Source organism: Protobothrops mucrosquamatus, unplaced genomic scaffold (genome assembly GCF_001527695.2).
Source record: "Protobothrops mucrosquamatus isolate PMUCROS unplaced genomic scaffold, P.Mucros_1.0 scaffold1334, whole genome shotgun sequence".
NCBI classification, from domain to species: domain Eukaryota; kingdom Metazoa; phylum Chordata; class Lepidosauria; order Squamata; family Viperidae; genus Protobothrops; species Protobothrops mucrosquamatus.
The window spans coordinates 55,942-74,568 of NW_015387532.1; the positions used below are offsets into that span (position 1 = coordinate 55,942).

Sequence of the window (18,627 nt, forward strand, 5' to 3'; positions counted from 1 at the left end):
CCCGCGATCCGTTCCCTCCGCAGTCCCACTCCTGCAACCCCGCCCATTCGATTTCGCGACACCAATCAGAATCGAAAGCTACGAAAACTGCCAGCGACGCGAGCCAATGGCCACATCCTATCGTCTCTTCTCCACACCCTCCATCCCGCCAGTTTTCTGTATCGGCACCGCCCACCAAAGACTGAAGAAGGCCATTCAGGATGCTCGCACGGCAGAAGCTCAGCCCAGTTGGTTCGCATCCATAAGAGGAAGGAATATGTAAATATGAGTTCTAAGCAAACCAATCCAAAGTAAGGGGTGTCGCTTCATTCTCCGTACGTTAGGAGAGAGGCGGGATAATATCCTAGCTCTTCCAATGGTTGAGGTCGATCTCTCTTTGCCCGGAGGCGGGTCAATAATTTTCCAATGAGATGCGAAATTGTAGATTCAAACTGACAGCCAAAGGGAAGGCTGCCTATGTTTGGGGCTTTAAGCAGCTCGGGGAGCGGGGGAAGCATCCACCAATTGGGAGGTGCTGACGGGAATCCGGGAGATTCGGATCTACATGTTCATCCAGTGAGTAACTGAGAAACAAAGAAAGACTTTGAGAGCCCTAAAAGTGGGGAATAGTTACGAGAGGCACTTGCAGGTTATGCACACGAGGGATTAATAATAGGGGATTGTGTCGAAAGAGGGATAATTAATAAAGAGAAATAATCGAGAGCTTGGAGAAAACTCCTGTCGAATCCCGATGGGCTTCTATTGAGTGTTTTATATTGCCTGCAATTAAATCCAGCCTTACCTCCAGAAGCTCAACCCAGCCAACGTAGCATTGCACCCTCCTCCCGTTTTATCCTCGCCACAGCCCTGTGAGGCCACCTGGAAAGAAGGTTTAGCGAGTTGGACTAATTCGGGGTGATCAATACATTTCATGGCAGAAATTGAACTTGCCTCTTGCTGGCTCATTCATTCTGGTTAGGAAGAAAAAAAAAGGGGGGGGAGAGGCTGAGTTGCAACTCAGCATCGGTATTTGTGTATATCGCATTAAACGGAATCGGTGGTCACAGACTTCCTGAGAAAACAGGAGCAGCAAAGTCCTGCGAGTAAGGGGTGAGAAGAGAGAAGGACTGATTTCCACCCAGAAAGCAAACACCTTATCCGACCTACTGAAAGAAGCCAAGGGACATGCTGGAGCCCCCACCAATACAGACTGACCTTAGTATGTCTGCTGGCAGTTGGAGTTTTGCAGATCGATGTGTGTCTCTGTTGTTCTGCAAGTTCTGCCAACAAGTGCTTAGTTCACGGGGCATGAAAGCCGTGCTTCTGACTGATACAGAGACCGACCTCTATTCCACAGACATGCCTCCCATCAGGTAAGTTAATGCATAGGATTGGAGTTAACTCTTTTGTCTTCCCCTTGTCTAGTTTGAATAGCTTCTACATACGAGAGATTGGAAGAATATTATACATTCTTCTTGAACCACAGTGACTGCTCTTAATTTAAATTGAGGTTTCATTTCTTGTTCTGTTTTACTACCCTTGCAGGGTAGTTAAGGTGAGTTGAACGGTTAAGTGCTCTTGGTGGAAATACAAATTTTCAAATTCACATTTTGATTTGTGGTCCCCTAAAGGGTGAGATGGAGGATGACACAGGCCATGAGTATGTTAAAACCGGATTTCTGCTGCTGAGCCTTGTCTGTCTGTCCTGATGTTTTATAAAATCTTTATGTATTATAAATGAAAACATTTGATTTATTAAAAAATAACCAAAAGCATTGGAGAAATGTAAGATTTTCTGTAGTAGGCATATTCAATTTGTGATCCAGCCAGCTAAATATAAACCTTGAGCCATGTAATGTTGAACCTTGTTGTGTACTTTTAACATCTTACATTTTTATATTCCCTGCAGAATGCAGTCTGCTTCCATTGCTCTCTTTAGCAAACTGCAAGTTGATAAGATCTTTTAAAAACGTTTCACAATTTAAATGAGAAAAACAAATAGTTTTAATGTTAGAATTGCACTATCACTGCTGTGGCGGTATGTTGAAACGGTCACTTTCACTTCCTCTTATGTTTAGTATGTGATCTAGCTATTGTGGTAACAACCAAAAGAACCAAGTGGAGGGTTGCATAAACCACAGGAAGAGATAATCTCTGTTTCTGACAGCTTCAATGGTTGTGAATCAAAATATAACTGCTAAAGTGTGTGGAAATGAAGAACCTCACTGGGATACAATATTTTCTCTATAATGTTTATTTATCGAAGACAGTATTTTTTAACATGACTAACCATTAAATTATTTGCTCCAATGGGATCAAAACCAAAACTTACTAATGTAATCTCCCATATCTGCACAATCTTGCAAAATACATGAATATAATTGCCTCCACATTGATTTCAAAAAAGATAAAGACTGCTATGAAATTATTTCCAAGATTGCTTAGAGTATCCTATTTTGTGGAGAGAATCAAGATTCCAGATTAATAACTACATCCAACTAAATGTAGTTATTATTCATTACTTTTCATGTTAACTAATGGCAAGAGATCTACAGAGTTGAGAGGATGGGAGCAGGGAGACCTCAGCCTTACTAATTACATTTTCATGCAATCTGTATGCCGCATTGTTGAACAGCAGGCTCCTCCCTCCTTCTGTGTACCTTCTGTTTAGTTCATTCATGGCCCAAAAGTCAGTCAGCACTTCAGCAGCTTTTGGATTTCAAAAGATCAAATATGCAAACACAGCATAAAATAACTTTTAAACTTCCTAAAATGATTCAAAGACAGCTGAAAATACTCCAGAACAGCCTACATGAAAAGAACTCCTATTATAGCCATTTTATAAAGGCCAAGTCTTTTTGGAATTATATAATTGCTTCTTTGGTTAAATTTATGGCATAAGTTATACATACCTGGTAAACATTAGTTGAAATCATATTATGAGACTTTGGCAGTGTTGTTGAACAATTTAACAGTGTGGCTATTGTTACCACAGGAATGTATTAAATTTAGAAAAACTGGATTTCAGGCTGAGACATTAAAAAGGAAAATTTGTTACAGTGCTCCAGGAAATATTTTACTGCTTTTTGTTTCTTTTGCTCTGCAGTAGTAATAGCTTAGCATCCTAGCTATTGATGTTCTGATGCAACTAAGTGGTTAAATGTAAAACATAGAACCAATAAGTGGAAAAACTGGGAGTTTTTAAATGGCAAACACGCCTGATAAATGTTACCTGCCATCTGATTATTTTCTATCATGTCAAAAACCCAAATGATAAAAAATAAATTGAAAATATGCTTTGGAGATTTAAAATGTTGTACCCTTATTAGGATTTTTTTTCCTTCCTAGCATTTTCCCAGAAATGTAGAATCCATTGCCACTGAGTTTGGAAGAAGACATTGAGGACTTTGTGTTTCTACCTATGTTAACCCTAATTTGGGGGGGGGCTGAAGTACAACTATCAATAGTGTTATGTATGAATCCAATCAATGAATAGAGATTTAAGCAATCCCTTGCTTTTTACAATATCCTCTTGCTACAATTCCTATCTAGGCCTAGAGCAGAGCTGAAGAAAGTGTTGCCAATGGATCATACATGATTCAGAGATCTCCATCCCAAAGTGGGCGGGTCCTAAATACTTAAGAATTAATTCACAACTGAAAACTTCCCATCTACCCTTATCCAACAGATCTTGGTTCCACGTGCTTCTAAGGGTGTAGCCCTTGACATGCCACAAAAGTTTTGTTTAGCTCTCAAACCAGAGGATTGTAAAACATATGATTGCATTGGCAGTATCACCTATATCCCCTCTGCTTCATACAAAGAACTGTAAATTATGTTGGCGTATAATATAATAGAAACAGACACAATACAGCACTGTAATAGCTAATACATCTTCAGTCAGTATATTCTATCAAAATGCACAGCCACAGGGCTTGGAATACTGTAAGCAGTGAAGCAATCCTCATGTATTGTTTTAGAAAATGGCAATATTCTAATCTGAAATAATTATGGAAATATACCACATTATTTGGAACTTAATATCATAAGAGCTTAAGCAGTAGTTTTCTAAAAGCTAGACTAATAAAGCTAAAAATCCGCAGATTATTTAATTTTCAGCCTATAACTTCAGGGTTTTCTTTAAAGCTTGAATAAGGTCTTTTGTTAATTATGTTATTCTCAATAAAAACTGAATAAGTAATGCAAATGTGCCACTTTATCTTAATAACTATCAAAGAAATATTTTCAATTTTTTCCTTCCATTCGCAGTGCACATTACAAATGTATAGAGGTACAGTCTAAAAACTAGATCAGTGGAATTCTGCTCAGCTTTTCAGCAAAACAATTTGGACCCCATTGGATTGATTCAGAAGAAACATCCCCACCTGTGGTCAATGAATAGGTCTGAAAATGAGTTGCTGTAAATTTATTGTAGCAGCATTGCCAGCTAATCCAGCCAATAATCTCACCTGCATTAATGAAAACTTGAGACTCTTAGTTAAAATTCTGAATGAATTAACCTAGCTGCATTGCTTGAATGTTGGCAAAGCAGCTACTTACTTTTTTTAATCCTATATTGATAGCTAGAAATATAATGGAATGTTTTGTTATACTGTAATAACAGTAACAATATCCCTTGATCATTCAGCATTGGTGTTCTTCAAGTTAACAGCTATATGGAAGGTAGGATTGCTTCAGAAGTTTGATTTTGAAAAGTCTGACACCAATGGACCTGCTTTTCAATTCTGAGCTATAGGCACATCAAAATCTTTTGAATTTTATACATCTAAATGTTGCAATGCAGTTCTCTACTCAAAGTATCTATAAAATGTATTTTAGAATATATTGGGAAAGGCAAAATATCTTAAAACTGTTATCTTAATTAGTTACATGTGTGTTTTCAAATTTTGTAATTTTTTTTAAAATGAAGATTCAAAACCAAGACAAAAAAAGAGTTAAAATGAATATACCTGAAAAAGATACTAAGAAATTGACTAACATCTCTATCCATGTTGCTGTTGACCTTTGACTACAATAAAACATGCCTAAGCACAGTTGAAAACAGCTACAACCTTTACACCATGAGATTGCATTACAAAAAAAAAGTTTCAGATTTAGGAATATTTCAGAATAGAATTTTTTATTTGCAATTTAGTTGTAGGCATATTATTTGGAAGTGAATATTCTTAAAGCTGTTGGTAGCTGTTATCTATGAAGATTAATAGGATTACAGCCATATAGCCCCACCTAATGATAGTAGAATTTGTCTCTATGGCATTTACTCTGCATTTAGTAAATGGGATTACAGTCTTAAAGAGCACAGTGGCTGGGTTTCTGCAACACATTAAACCAAGTCCAAATAAATTAGACTATTTGTGCTTAGTGATTTGCTGAGATACGATTCTACATGTTATCTATGTAGTCACTGTCTTAGATAGTAAAACAAAATCACTGCATTGGTTTCAATATAAAGAGAAATGCTGATTCTTAATTTTTCATTAAAATGTTTTTCTTTCCAAACTTAGGATCATAATAGAAATGTTCACTTTCTTATAATGAGCTACAATAGTATTTCCTAAGCCACGGGTGTCAAACTCACTGTGTCACGTGATGTGACATATCGCGACTTCGCATTGCTGAAGCTGGGATGAGGGCGGCCTCTGCATGATGCAACCAGCCCATGGGCCGGCAGTTTGACACCCCTGTCCTAAGCCGTTACCCTGATCATCCTGGTCTGAGATAATAGGCAGTGTTACACCAGTACATCTGGAGCACATCAAGCTGGGGAAGGCAATACTATAGAAACTAGAATTGTCTTAATTCTAGCATGAAAAAGCCACCTATAAATCAAAGTTCCTTTGACAACTCAGTTTAGTTTCTTCATTTTTGGAGAGTCCTGACAAGAAAAGGACTTCTTGTCAAAACTTCAGAAAGTTGAATTTATTTCCCAACTAAGATAGTTTTACTGTACTTCTTTCACAGTGGAGAGGTTTATGATTTTGGAAAGAGATATGTAAATGAAAAATATAGGGAATAGCACTCTGTTAGAATTTTAATTAACACTATATTTCATAGTTAAGCAATGATCAAATTTATTTTAATCATCTCCAATATCTTTTCTTTCTAATCACTACCAGTACAGTTGACTTCATTGGAAACTGTTATTACACAGAGATGTGCAAATGTAAACTGATGAATGTTGCTTGTTTGAAATGGTGAGTAATATTACAGTATTGCTATTATTATATATTCTTTAATATATAAAAATATTGTTAACTGCTATGTCTATTGCTCATTTCTATACAAGATTTAAAAGATACATGATTACTGATAATTAATCTAAGTGAGTGCTAAATAATCATGGAAGTGTTGAATTAAAAATCTGTTGGATTAGTTTCAGTAATAAATGGGATGGTACATGGTGATCTAACACCTGTTTTGGGTTTCTATATCAAAATAAGACATTCAAGATTTCCAAATAAATTGTAGTCATATAAGTGGGTCATTAATGAACTGAATTTCCATTTACAAAATTGGTTTTCATTTTTAATGGCTTTTTATAAAAAAAGTAAAAGCAGAGATAAGGTAGATGAAATTTCTCTTAGCATGGATATAGGAAATATTGAACTGTTGAAGGAAAAGTCTTCATCATGGTTCAGTCCAAGCCGGGAATAAACAACATGGCGACTGCTTTAGAAAGAAGGTTGCAATTTATTGAAGAGGAGAGCCAGACAGAAAGATGGCTCTGGAAGAAGAGAGAGAGAGAACACATGTAGGGAGTGGGTTTTTATACCTTCTTGAGCCTTTTGTTTGGAATTGTTCCTGTGGCATGAACTTTGATCTGAGTCTGAGTGTGCCTTTCCGGTATTCTGATGGTGATGGGTTAATCCTGTTATGTCCCAGAGATCAATCCTACTTCCCTGGGGCTGTTGACTCTTAGATTTTTGGTGTGAGGGATTGTTGATTCTAGAGATCTTTCTTCCTAATCCCAGTTTCCTGACTCCAGTCTTTCTGACAAGATTATCACATCTGCAATTCTGCAGACTTGGTTTCTGTTTGGGACAGAGAGACTTGAGGGTGGAGTTGGTTTCTGCTATTAAAATCCTTTAGGGAAATATATTCTGCCTTTTAAATATTTCCAAAAATATTTCTTTCTCAGGGGGGGTGACTTACCACAGAAGCTTTTAAATTTCTGTATATTTTGTATTGTTGATTGCAGTTTTAAAAAGTTAGCAGTTATGTATTAATAGCTGAAAATCAAGGTGCAAATGATATTGATCATTAAAAAATGGGGAGGAGTTATTATTATTATTTTACTGGGTTTTCGCTTTTTGTAAGCCGCTCAGAGTCACTGTGAGTGAGTGGACAGCTATATAAATCTTCCAAATAAATAAATAAATCTGTGTGTATAAGTTAGATGTCTCTGCAGCTGTTTCAAGCCCTCTCTTATTTTAACTATTTCTCTCAGAGCTTGTCAAATTCGTGCCTTTGCACAATAAATTGATAGCTAAAGTGAAATAGAATAATGTTGGTAAATGTGTTGGTAAATGTCACCAGCTGGGGTGGGGTGTGCTGCATCAGATGAGCCCGCTATTGCAGGATAGAAAGAAAGCTTTGGTTAGAAAACTGCGAGGCCAATTTCAATCAAACTAGCCTGAAGCTGCTATGAAAACACATGGTAGTGGTGGAAGTAATGGCACCAAGAAATGTAAACAAAATAAACTGACAGGGTTTGGATTCCAGTAGTGAATCCACTGCTCAGGTCTTCCTTGGCACCATTTTGAATTATATTACCATTATTTTAATTATTTTGCTGTTTCACAAAACAGTACTCCAAATACAAATAAAAAATGTTGACAAATTATAGAACTTTACCATAATATATTCATATTTTTCCTTTAAGAAAACAGAAAGCAGATAACTATTTTTCTTTGTGTGTGTGTGTATGTATATATACATACTCTGTGCATCTGTGTATGTGTGTTGCCTATTGGATGTGAATTTGACATAGAATCAGTAAGCATTAGAGTTCACAATTTCCAGATCTATTTAGTTTGGGAAGAGAAATTAAGCTTCCATTTTAAAGTTATGTTTTGCTTTCTGATGGAATTGAAATTAATTTAACTTATTTTATTAACACAATAGTACATTTGGAGGCTAGAGGTACAGATTATTTCTCCATTTTGCTTATTACCTTGTCCATTGCATTATTTTTGGTAGATGAAAGGATTTTATTTTTATTAATTTGATATGTAAGTAGGATACATTTGCATATCTATCATTTGTATAAATCATTTTTTTCTACATAGTCTTTGATTTAAAATTTGCATGTCATATACTTTGTTTGCTTTCCCAGCGGTAATGTTGTAGGCTACCATGTGATTGCTCCATGCAAACCTTGTTTATTCTCTTGCAACAATGGACACTTCTGGATGTTTCACAGTAAAGCCGTTTTTGGAATTGACAGATTTGATTCATCTGGTATGAAACTTCTATTCTGCACATGCATTTAATTGTTTTATTTTTCAGATTGTTGAATCTATTTTGTTTTTCATTGGAAATCTCATAGTCCATCAATCAGAACCAGTACAAAACAGCTGCGTAAGGAAGTGAACATATTCTTAGTGTTGAAATATAGTATTTTAATCATGTATTTTGCTTAGGTCATGTGTGATTATTAGCCAATAATTTTGCCAAGAAAATGCTGCATGTAAACTAAATTCTCCAGTCACTTACAGTAAATCATCAGACTGGAGTGAATTGGTCAGCAAATTTCATGCAAATTTAAGATGATATGTGTTGGATGTTATTTAATGCAAATGCCAGATGGTAGTACAATTAACTCATTGTAAAACCATATGCTATGGTTACATGCTATTAAGCAAATCTCTTCATGAGCAACTACATTCAGGGATGAACAATTTATAAAGCAGTCGTGGTAGTACAGTAGTTACATTTGCAGTCTTTCCCCATCACACCACCATATCTCTTTCCCAGATTTATCAATATCAACACTCCATCTGTCTGTATACCATACCAGCTATACTCTGTATAATGTTCCCATCCATCATACGTGTGTTTACTTCACTGAGAATCCAATTATCCATTTGACTGCTGGTTGCTATGTTTTTATAATACATGCTTTACTTCCATCATATTCCACTTTTCACCACATTCAGCAACTTCATTCATTCAAAACATTCCCTATATTGAGCCTATACAGTATCATAAGCTTTCTCTAAAACAATGGACAGAAAGTAAATTTGTCACATTCTTTTGCTTCACAGTGATTTGCTGAAGAATTTGCACACCTCCAAGTATAAAACTTGCCAAATTTTACTAATTGTCACCCTCTTGTCTGCCAGCTACCTTTCAGACTCATTTAACAATGTAATGCCCATCCAGTTTGTGTTTACATTTCTCTTGCATAGGAGTATAATGGCATTACTTTTTCTGTATTTTCTCCTGTCATTCCCACTCATCCTTCCATTCATATCACACTAATAAAATGCCTTTTCCTTTAAATCAGATTTATTCAAGATGTTCTACAGCACTTCCCCCACCCCACCTCCAAAAATCAAGCCTGATTCTTGCATAGTTACTATTCTAGGTAACACACAACTATTATATAACCAAATTATGACTGCTACCTTCATAGACACACAGATCAACATCAATGTACCAGTTCATATTTTCTGACATATATTTAGCTGTTTCATTCATAAATAAATCTACACAAATCCTATTTATCAACTCTACTCCATCAGATCAGACTACTTATCCCAGCCTTCCTATCTGTTAGTTACACAAATAGACAACAAAATTATTTGCTTTATTTCCATTTAATCTGTTAATTCACTGTTAATTCTTTGTCATCTTATCCTTTTATATTCTATTTTTCTATCTTCCATACGGGCTCACAGACATTAATATCTTCTGTCCATCATGCCTTTGGTCAGTCAGGGCTTTCATATAATGTGGTTGGTCTTCATAAGTCAATAAAGAAGCATTAGTTGTACCTGCATCACATGCAGCAATTCTCGCTAACATGAGGGCATAGTGAAGTTGGTTTGGACATATATTGTCATAGGTTAATTTTATCTCAAACTTCCTTAGGTTGGTCTCTGTAGACTAGGATCTATCTATCTTTTGCAAGTTAACCCTGCAAACTAACACACTGTTGTCCGTATCCCACCAACTGAGAGGTATATCAGTGTATTGATACTCTCGGGATATGTTTTCTTTGATATTGTGCTTTATTAAGTTAACTTCAGATTCTGACCACAAAAAATATAAACTGATTTACATTTTTTTTAGGTACAGATTTCTTGCTTTGGGGCAACTTACCAGATTTACATGAAAGCACGGATGAAGATGTATCCAGCATCTCTGAGGAGAAATATATCAGATAAATATTATCTGCACTGCATCGCGTGATGTGTTTCTTGTATTTACAAGAAGTATAATGCACTGATCCCAGGAAGACAGTACAAAAGGAAGGGAAAAAATCCTTCAAAGGCTGATACCTGTCACCAAAAGCTATCTGATCTAGTAAGCATCTTGCTACATAATGAGACTTATATAAAGATAAGAATGCAGTTCTTACTTGTTCACTTTCTAAAAGGACAAAATCCATGTATGTGCATATTTGGCTTCTGGAGTCACTTGATTTTATCTGTTTCCAAATTATGACAAAATCAAATATGTTCCACACCCCTATCAATTATTGTTACATTAGGATAGATCTAATAGCCACATAAGAAATAAACTCTGTAGTGCTTGATAAGTGAGTGTTATCATTTTTCTGTCCAGAAGCTAGGCCAGACCTCACTTTAGTGGCTACATTTAATGTTGTTGCCCAGAAAGCAGGCAGTACAGATTGTCCTATTGGCAGCCTTCTAATTTCAGGCATTTGTATTAGAGGGGGTTAATAGAGAGCTCTTAAATATAACCCTTTTTTTTTGCATATATTGTATGAGTGTTGAGCATTGCTAGAAGGTTAGCTTTCAAGGAAGCTGGTAGTGATTTTTAATTACTTGTGCACACAAGACCAACAAAATGGAGATCTAGCATGGGAACTGGCATATTTTCCTGCTTCTAATGGAAAGAAAAGTTGCAAAGCAACAGTAACAAAAGAACTGGAACCTCCTACTTTTCTGTATGGGGAATATCATGAAACATATGATCAAATAACAAAGTGATTTAAAATTAATACCCAAGAGGCATCATTTCTAGCTGAGTTCAGATATTTTTATAGTTCTTTGCAAGGAGGGAAAACCAGGGAATACAATACTGGAAAGGAAGTTATAAATGCAGGGTCAGCTTCAGTAAAATATTATTCTGGCTTCTTTATTGTTGGCACAAGACCATACCTAGTGTGAGTCTCACTTGTATTCTAAAGTCAAAAGCAGCAGCAGCTAAATAGCTACAGTTAGAACAGCCTATACTGTCCAAATTAATGAAATATCATCTGGATTTTTTTAAAGAGAACTAATGTGCTTTTGGCAAGAAAAATACTATATAATTATGTACAAGCTGTTTTGGGGCTTTCATTGATCTTGTTACAGGTTATTTTATGAACCTAGATAGGTCCAGTTTCATTTCTAGGAAGTGAGTCAATAAGTTTAAATCAACTTTTATTTACTTGAATGGGATAATCCAAATTCAAAGGGGGCAGATTATACAAGAGGAATAACTGCTTGTTTTTATTGTTATTTATGTTTGATTGCTTTTAGGAAAAAAATGGAACTAAATACATTGTTTGAAATCTATCCTTCTAAACCCTGAAAAAGACACATACTTCAGCTTTGATAGCTATAGAAATCTTGGCCACTTTGCAGCTACTTACCAGTTGCAATACCATGTATTCTGTGTGCTATGTGTATCTCATGTACAGAATTCAGAAACTGGAGAGCCTTAGATTTGTTTTGCTTTTTTAAAAAAATAATAATTTTAACTAATGAAGTTCCTAATACATTGTGAAAAAATATAGATGAAATTTCAAAGCCAAACATAAAGTCATGAGTGGAATTATTTCTTATTTGGTTCAGTCTGGTTGTGTGTTGACTTTGGATTTCTGCTGGAGAAGAAGGTGTGAGGTCAACATCACCCATTATAGCCAGCTCCATTTTTCAGGTACTATTCTAACCTTCTGGAATTAATTCTATGTTTTCCTATGGAAAACAGCTTCCAGGCTTCAATTGCATCTCCTGTTTGGCTCAGGGATTGAAATACAACTCAATCATTATAGTGATACCCATCTTTATCCCATCACCTCTCCCAGTGTTGAAAGAGGAATGAGAGAGTTTGGCCCTGTAATGTTGGCCCTCTACCACCAACTAGAGAAAAAAGAAGAATCATAGTGTTCTCCACTCCCATCCTTCAAAGATAAGACAATATCATCAACGGTACTGAAGGCAGCTGAAAGATCTAGCTGGAGCAGGAGATCACACTCAATCTCGGTTCCACCACAAGTAATACACAAAAGCAATCAAAGGAGTTTCAGTTCCATATCCAGACCTAAAATCCAACTTAAAAAATCCAGATAATTTGCTTTATCCAGGGTTTTCTGCAACTGTGGATACATGAACTCCTTGTAGAACCAGCTAGATATTGTCTAGAAATAAAACTCAAAGAGACAATTATTTTTTTCTTCATCAAATTCAATAGGAATTGATTCTCAATGAAGATATTGAATAGCGCTTTTAGAATTGTTTTACAGAGGGAAAGAGAACCTATACAGTCCAACTTACATCAGGGGCACAAAAGCATTTTTTATGTCAGTTGTATCCTTGATATTCAGCTTTGCCTCATTTGACCTTTTAGGAATCACCAAAATCTGTATTAAGTTTCCCAAGATTTGATGATCATAGAACAATTAATGTAAATTCATGTAAGGATAGCAACAGGCTATAATACGACTCTTCCTACATAAAGGCAATTTTACTTCTATTTTCCAGCAAATCATTGATTAAAATAGTTCTCTGTAAATGCAACATAATTTGTATTGTATTTATGAAATAGAACACGGAAGAAACCAAATAAGTAAAAGATAGCTACAGGAATAGGTAATGTATATGCCAGAACAAGTTTAATTCTTCATCTTTTTTGATTATTTAAAGATGAAATATTTAAGATGATTGCAAATGTATACATATTCGTTCATGTGTGTGTACACCAAACAGGTCACAAGACCCATACTCACATGCTTATTCTGAAAAATGGGTTGAAGGCAATCCTTGCAGCCTTTTTGATTGAACAAAGACACTAGGTGGAAGAGTGTTACACATCCAATTATAAGAAATATATGTGTGGTACTGTAAAAGACAGACATTGAAAGAACCACATAAAATCTGCATTCCAGTAAACTGCCTTAACTTCTCTCTAGCTCTGATGTCACTCATACCTATATAAAATGCACTGTAGCAGTGCATTCTCTTTTCATAATGCATTATTCAAGACTGATTGTTGCTGGCAATAAGAATGGAAGAGAAAGGAAGTAAAAACTCACAACAGGACAATAATATGCTCTTTCCACTTATTTCCAAAAGGAGCTATTTGGGGAAAGAGTGTGGGTGACTGATTAAATATATATGCTTATTTTAGAACAGACAACTGCATAGTATCTAAGAAGCAGTCTATGCTAAACACATGCAGAGAGTCTCCACTGTAACACAGTCATTGCTGTGATAGAGTGCCGCTGACAAATAGCACATTGCAAAGACACCAGAACAAAAGACTGGCTCTAATTAATTCTTTCTTTCCCAACTATTAGGCAAACTTGGTGTAATGCAATTAAAACCTACAGCAACTAGAACTAGAATTACTTTTAGCAGGATAAACTAAATCGGCATTTGTCCATATAATGATATGTTGTGTTTATCAGAAAGAAGCGTTAGCTGCCAAAAAAGGTAGAGACAGAAAGAAATTATTACATTTCTCTTGTTATCCTGTTGTTGCAAATTTAAAAGAGGACTGTTCCTTTTAAACAAATCAGTATTTTCTGAGCAGGTTATTCTGAACAGCGCAGACTTTTAAAGGTGGGTTTCATGGAACAATGAATATGTGGACATCAATATCACTCTTTAGGCTAACATTTCACTCACGTGTACAGTTCCCATTTAACTCTCTTTTATTTTCTTTTTAAAGCAGAGTAGAATAGAAGGATAGAATGTGTACTCAAATTCCTTTTTTGTCTACTTTTGGCAAACTGCTCCATCAGTTTGGCAAAAGCAGCAGCCACAGTTCTTTGATTTCTTGTCTATCTGCCTTTTATCAACTATTTCCCTACCTTTACCCCTTTTGTGAAAATGTAAATTTTGACTAAAAGCTTTTCAACTTCTTATTGACTGTAGATCCCAAACTTGGTTCCTTTTGGACAGATGTAAAATAAAACAAATTATTTAACTCTTTTGAGTTTATCGGAATAACATATCATGGAAAATAACTGCATAATTCTGATTTCCTTTTGTACATCAGTTTATATTGTATAGCAGGGGTGTTAAACTGCCGGCCGCCGGCCAGATGTGTCATGCTGAAACCGTGCCCACCCCATTGCCGGCAATGGAAAAAAAGTCACGATACATTGCGACGCATCACGTGACGTTGTAAGTTTGACACCCCTGCTGTATAGGAACATATATTCCTGCTTGTAAAGCCACAGTAACTGCAGGCGATCATATTGCAACTCTCCAGTGTAGGAGTATTTAGGCTTTTAATTGCTTAGTAAAGTACTGAGGACTGTTACAATCTCCTGAATTTGTACTCATGTAAATAGTCTTGCTATGTTTCATCTAGACAAGAGATGAGTAACACATCTGAAAATCAGGCAAATATTTTCTTGCAGTTATTTCAGTATGTTCTCTTGGTTCCTTACAGTGTTCATAACTCAGTATCTAGCTAGGCAATACATTGGAAAGCATAGATTTTCACAGAGCATTTGAACTGGGAATATGGTAAATTAACATAATTGGTATGTTTCAATGTACAGTAATTGGTTGCAGTAGTAAAAATATATTTGGACAGTCTGCCTGCCTATTTTGAACTCTGCTTTGCTGTTAGGAAGGGTACTAATGGCTATTCAAGAAAGAGAGAGAAGTATTAGTCTTTAGTTAGGGATCATGAAAATTTGTATAGGCAAGAAGGATCTGCTCCAAATTTCCCTTCTAAACTTACTCTATCTCACGGAGCATTAGTATCTTGAGGTCTTTTTAGCAGTCATGTTGTCTATTTGCAGATCTAGCAGCCCAGATACCATACATTAAGACATAAGATCTATTGCAAGTAACATCAAGAATAAAGGTTGCTATACTTGTGGTGGAGTTCAGCTATAATTTCTATTTTAAGTCCAAAGCTTATGAAGCTTGAAACCTATGAGGAAAGAGGCAATCTTATCGTTTCCTTTACCTATAAAAATACTCTTCATGGTTTTCAAAAATGTTATCCATGGCACCTTCTTCCCTTTTGTCACTGAGCCTTCCTAACTCAGGCAGAAAGAACTGAAGGGAAATTTTAACTATGTTCATCTAGAGCCCTTATTAAAACCCTCCCTTAATGGCTGGGGGTGTCATGATCCCATAGTATTCCTAATTACAGGAAAGAATAATGGCACTCATACAGCTACAATTTCTTCAGACCTTACTGAATCAGGGATAGAGGAGGCAGAATAAGTATCTGTATGGGCTCTTGAACCTCAGTGCAGATACAGTTTACAACCAGCTCAATAGATTTATATAGAAGGACCCTAAGTGCATCAGCAGGAGGGATTCAAGAGGGGAAGTTTCCATTTTATGACTTAACTCACCCCCCCCACACACTGACATGGATATCTTTTTTAGAAATAGTACTGATCACATTTGTAATTCTGTCTATGAAACCAAGATGCCTTGTTACTACAAGCTTTTAACATTTGGTATATAGATGTTTTGTGACTAAAATTAATTCCAGGGTTTTTTTGTACTGGTTAAGAAGAGCAGTCAGAGATTTAGATACACCTAACATTGATGATGTGCTTGAAAAGAAAGAGGCATAACATTTAGATTTTCTGACTCAATGTATTAGCGATCCAGAAACCCCCTGTGGCTTTATTCTGAGAACATCAAAGAAGCAAAGGGCATTTCTCATTGATTTGCTAAAGAGGTAGAAAAGAAAATCTTTCAAAAGCTAGTCAAACTCTAAAAGCAAGACATCCCATATCAGAAAGAAGGTAGGCTTTATTATCAAGAAGCTGCCTGAAAAAGATTATGTAAGGAGAAAAGGGAAATATGCCTGGAGAATGAAAAAATACCCCCACTGATATTGTGAACCATTCACCTTTAGATTAGCAACAGCATATTGTAGATTGGAACATACATGGTATCCTTGGGAACCAAGAAGTAGATAATAAATCAGTACTGTCAATGTTATCAGAAATCTCAGCTAACAAAAAAAAATGCAGCTATTGTTGCAACAAAATAGGGCTCATTCCTGCAGCCTATAAAAGTGAATTTATTCTGGGTTAGGGATGGATGTCCTTTTATAATAGATATTTGCCTATGATGATATTTCAATAAAATCAGTATTTTCATCAGAGAAAAAATACATCCCAGAGTTAAATACAAAAATTCCCATGAGTACCCATGATGATAATGGGGGGAATTAATCACATATCTCATAATATCATTGCAAAATTGTTGAAATAATCTAATATAATTTGCTTTATTTCTATAATGATGTCCTGATACATAGCGTCATGGAGGCTTAAATCTGAATATTTGTGATTATCAAGCACTAATTCCAAAGTGAGTAAGTATTCCAACTCACAATGGCCTAGAATAGTATTTTACAAGAAAAGATTAACAACAAAGTAAGTTTTTAGTGATATTGATCATTTGAACAAGAAAAGATTGAAATATATTATTTAAAACTCAGCAACATTTATTCTTCATAGAGGAAATTAATTCTCAGCATAGCAACTTTCTAACAGATAGAAAATTCCTAACACATTAGTTAGCGAGATTAACACATAGCAAAGAAGTGTCTTGGGTTCAGATTAGCAATTTTAACTGAAAAGCTAACTCAGGAGATGCTAGCAAATACTTCACACTAAAGCAATAAACAAGCATAACTGAAAATAGTATCCATTGCATGGTTTATTTTATATATTGGTCAAATTTTACATAAAATATTAAATAAAAATATCAGTTTGGGGGGCTGATATCACAGTAGTTGCAACTTCTCATCTCAATTTTCACCCATATTTTCTCAAATTTAAATATTAAAATTTTTTCATTTTTTTCAGTCACTTATGTTACAGGTGCCACATGTCAAATAAAAATAAATTGCTAATTTGAAATTTGGTATCTTTTTGATTGGCTAACATTTCACAGTTTCATAAATAATGAAATATATCAATCTTACCAAATGATACTGAATATCCACATGCCTTTGCACAGATCATCCCTCATTATAGATCTTTGCTACAATGGCTACAAAGGTAGGGAAGAATTGATACCAGAAAACCCATTAAAAAAATATTGGAGAATGAGAATTTACACTGTAGGGCTCTAATGAGGAAGTTAAATCCCATTAGTACAGTTTCAAAAATTTGTTGCCAATTTAGTTGAGGCAGATGAAATTTGCAATTCAACAATATCAGAAGAGACAATGATTCTCTCCAGCACCACCAACAGTATGGCCTATAATATACAGTATATTGTGACTGAAAGCTGAAGAACTCAGCTTGGGAGGGAAGAAAACACAACTTATGAAGATCAAATTGTACACATCTGTTCTCAGAGGGTATTTCTGGCATCATTGTTCAAGACAATAGGATGCATTTGCTTTTATGGAAAAAAAGGGGGGAAAGTGGGTGGTTTTTCCAGGTCTGATGTAAATTTTTCCATAAATATGTCTTTTATAGGAAAATATTCAAAGCACAGCAAAAATCTACTTCTGCAGGAAAAAATTGTATTGCATAAAAGCCATTTTGGGAGAGAACTGGCAAAACACTTTTATTTGCATATCTTTCACATCGTTAAAATAAGGATCAAGCATTTCTAGTCATAGACACTAACTTTTCTGCATTTAATGAGGGCAATGATTATTAAAGCCTTCCTCAACCTGATGCCTGAGACTCCCAGTATATTTAGAGGACAGTAGATTAGAGAAAACATGATTAATGCTAAGGCACAGATATGCACAATATAATTATATCATATCCTGTTCAAAGTACACAAGTTGTCTTGACAGGAAGTGCCTTTTAAAGGCACAGAATAATCTCATGCCATTTTATCAGTCAAAATCACTGAAGAAGTTTTTCATTGAAATGTATGGATCATAATCTACCGTGCTACATGCTTTTCAACTTCTTAGACTAGGGCTGACAAAGAAACTCGGCCATCCTGAAGTTCCTGTGCCTAAGGAAGGATTGGAAACTGGGGCTCCCTGTGGAGCTCCCTATTGTATATACATAGTCCTCAATTTACAACAGTTCATTTAGTAATTGTTTAAAGTTACAATGGCAATGAAAAAAGTGACATGACCATTTTTCACACTTCTGTCCATTGCAGTATCCCCATGGTCACGTGATTTACATTTCGCTACTTGACAGCTGGTTCATATTTATGATGGTTGCAATGTCGCGGGGTCATGTGATCACCTTTTACAACC

The 18,627-nt window shown here is 35.6% G+C and overlaps 1 protein-coding gene across 1 annotated transcript; it reads left to right on the plus strand.

Annotated features, from left to right (window-relative positions):
• Positions 1 to 1,167: 1,167 nt before the first annotated feature.
• Positions 1,168 to 10,397, plus strand: FAM72A (family with sequence similarity 72 member A). The gene is made up of 4 exons (XM_015821461.1): positions 1,168 to 1,352; positions 6,117 to 6,194; positions 8,336 to 8,460; positions 10,297 to 10,397. The coding sequence occupies exons 1-4, from the start codon at positions 1,201 to 1,203 to the stop codon at positions 10,389 to 10,391; spliced, it is 450 nt and encodes a 149-aa protein (XP_015676947.1). The 5' UTR covers positions 1,168 to 1,200; the 3' UTR covers positions 10,392 to 10,397.
• Positions 10,398 to 18,627: the final 8,230 nt, after the last annotated feature.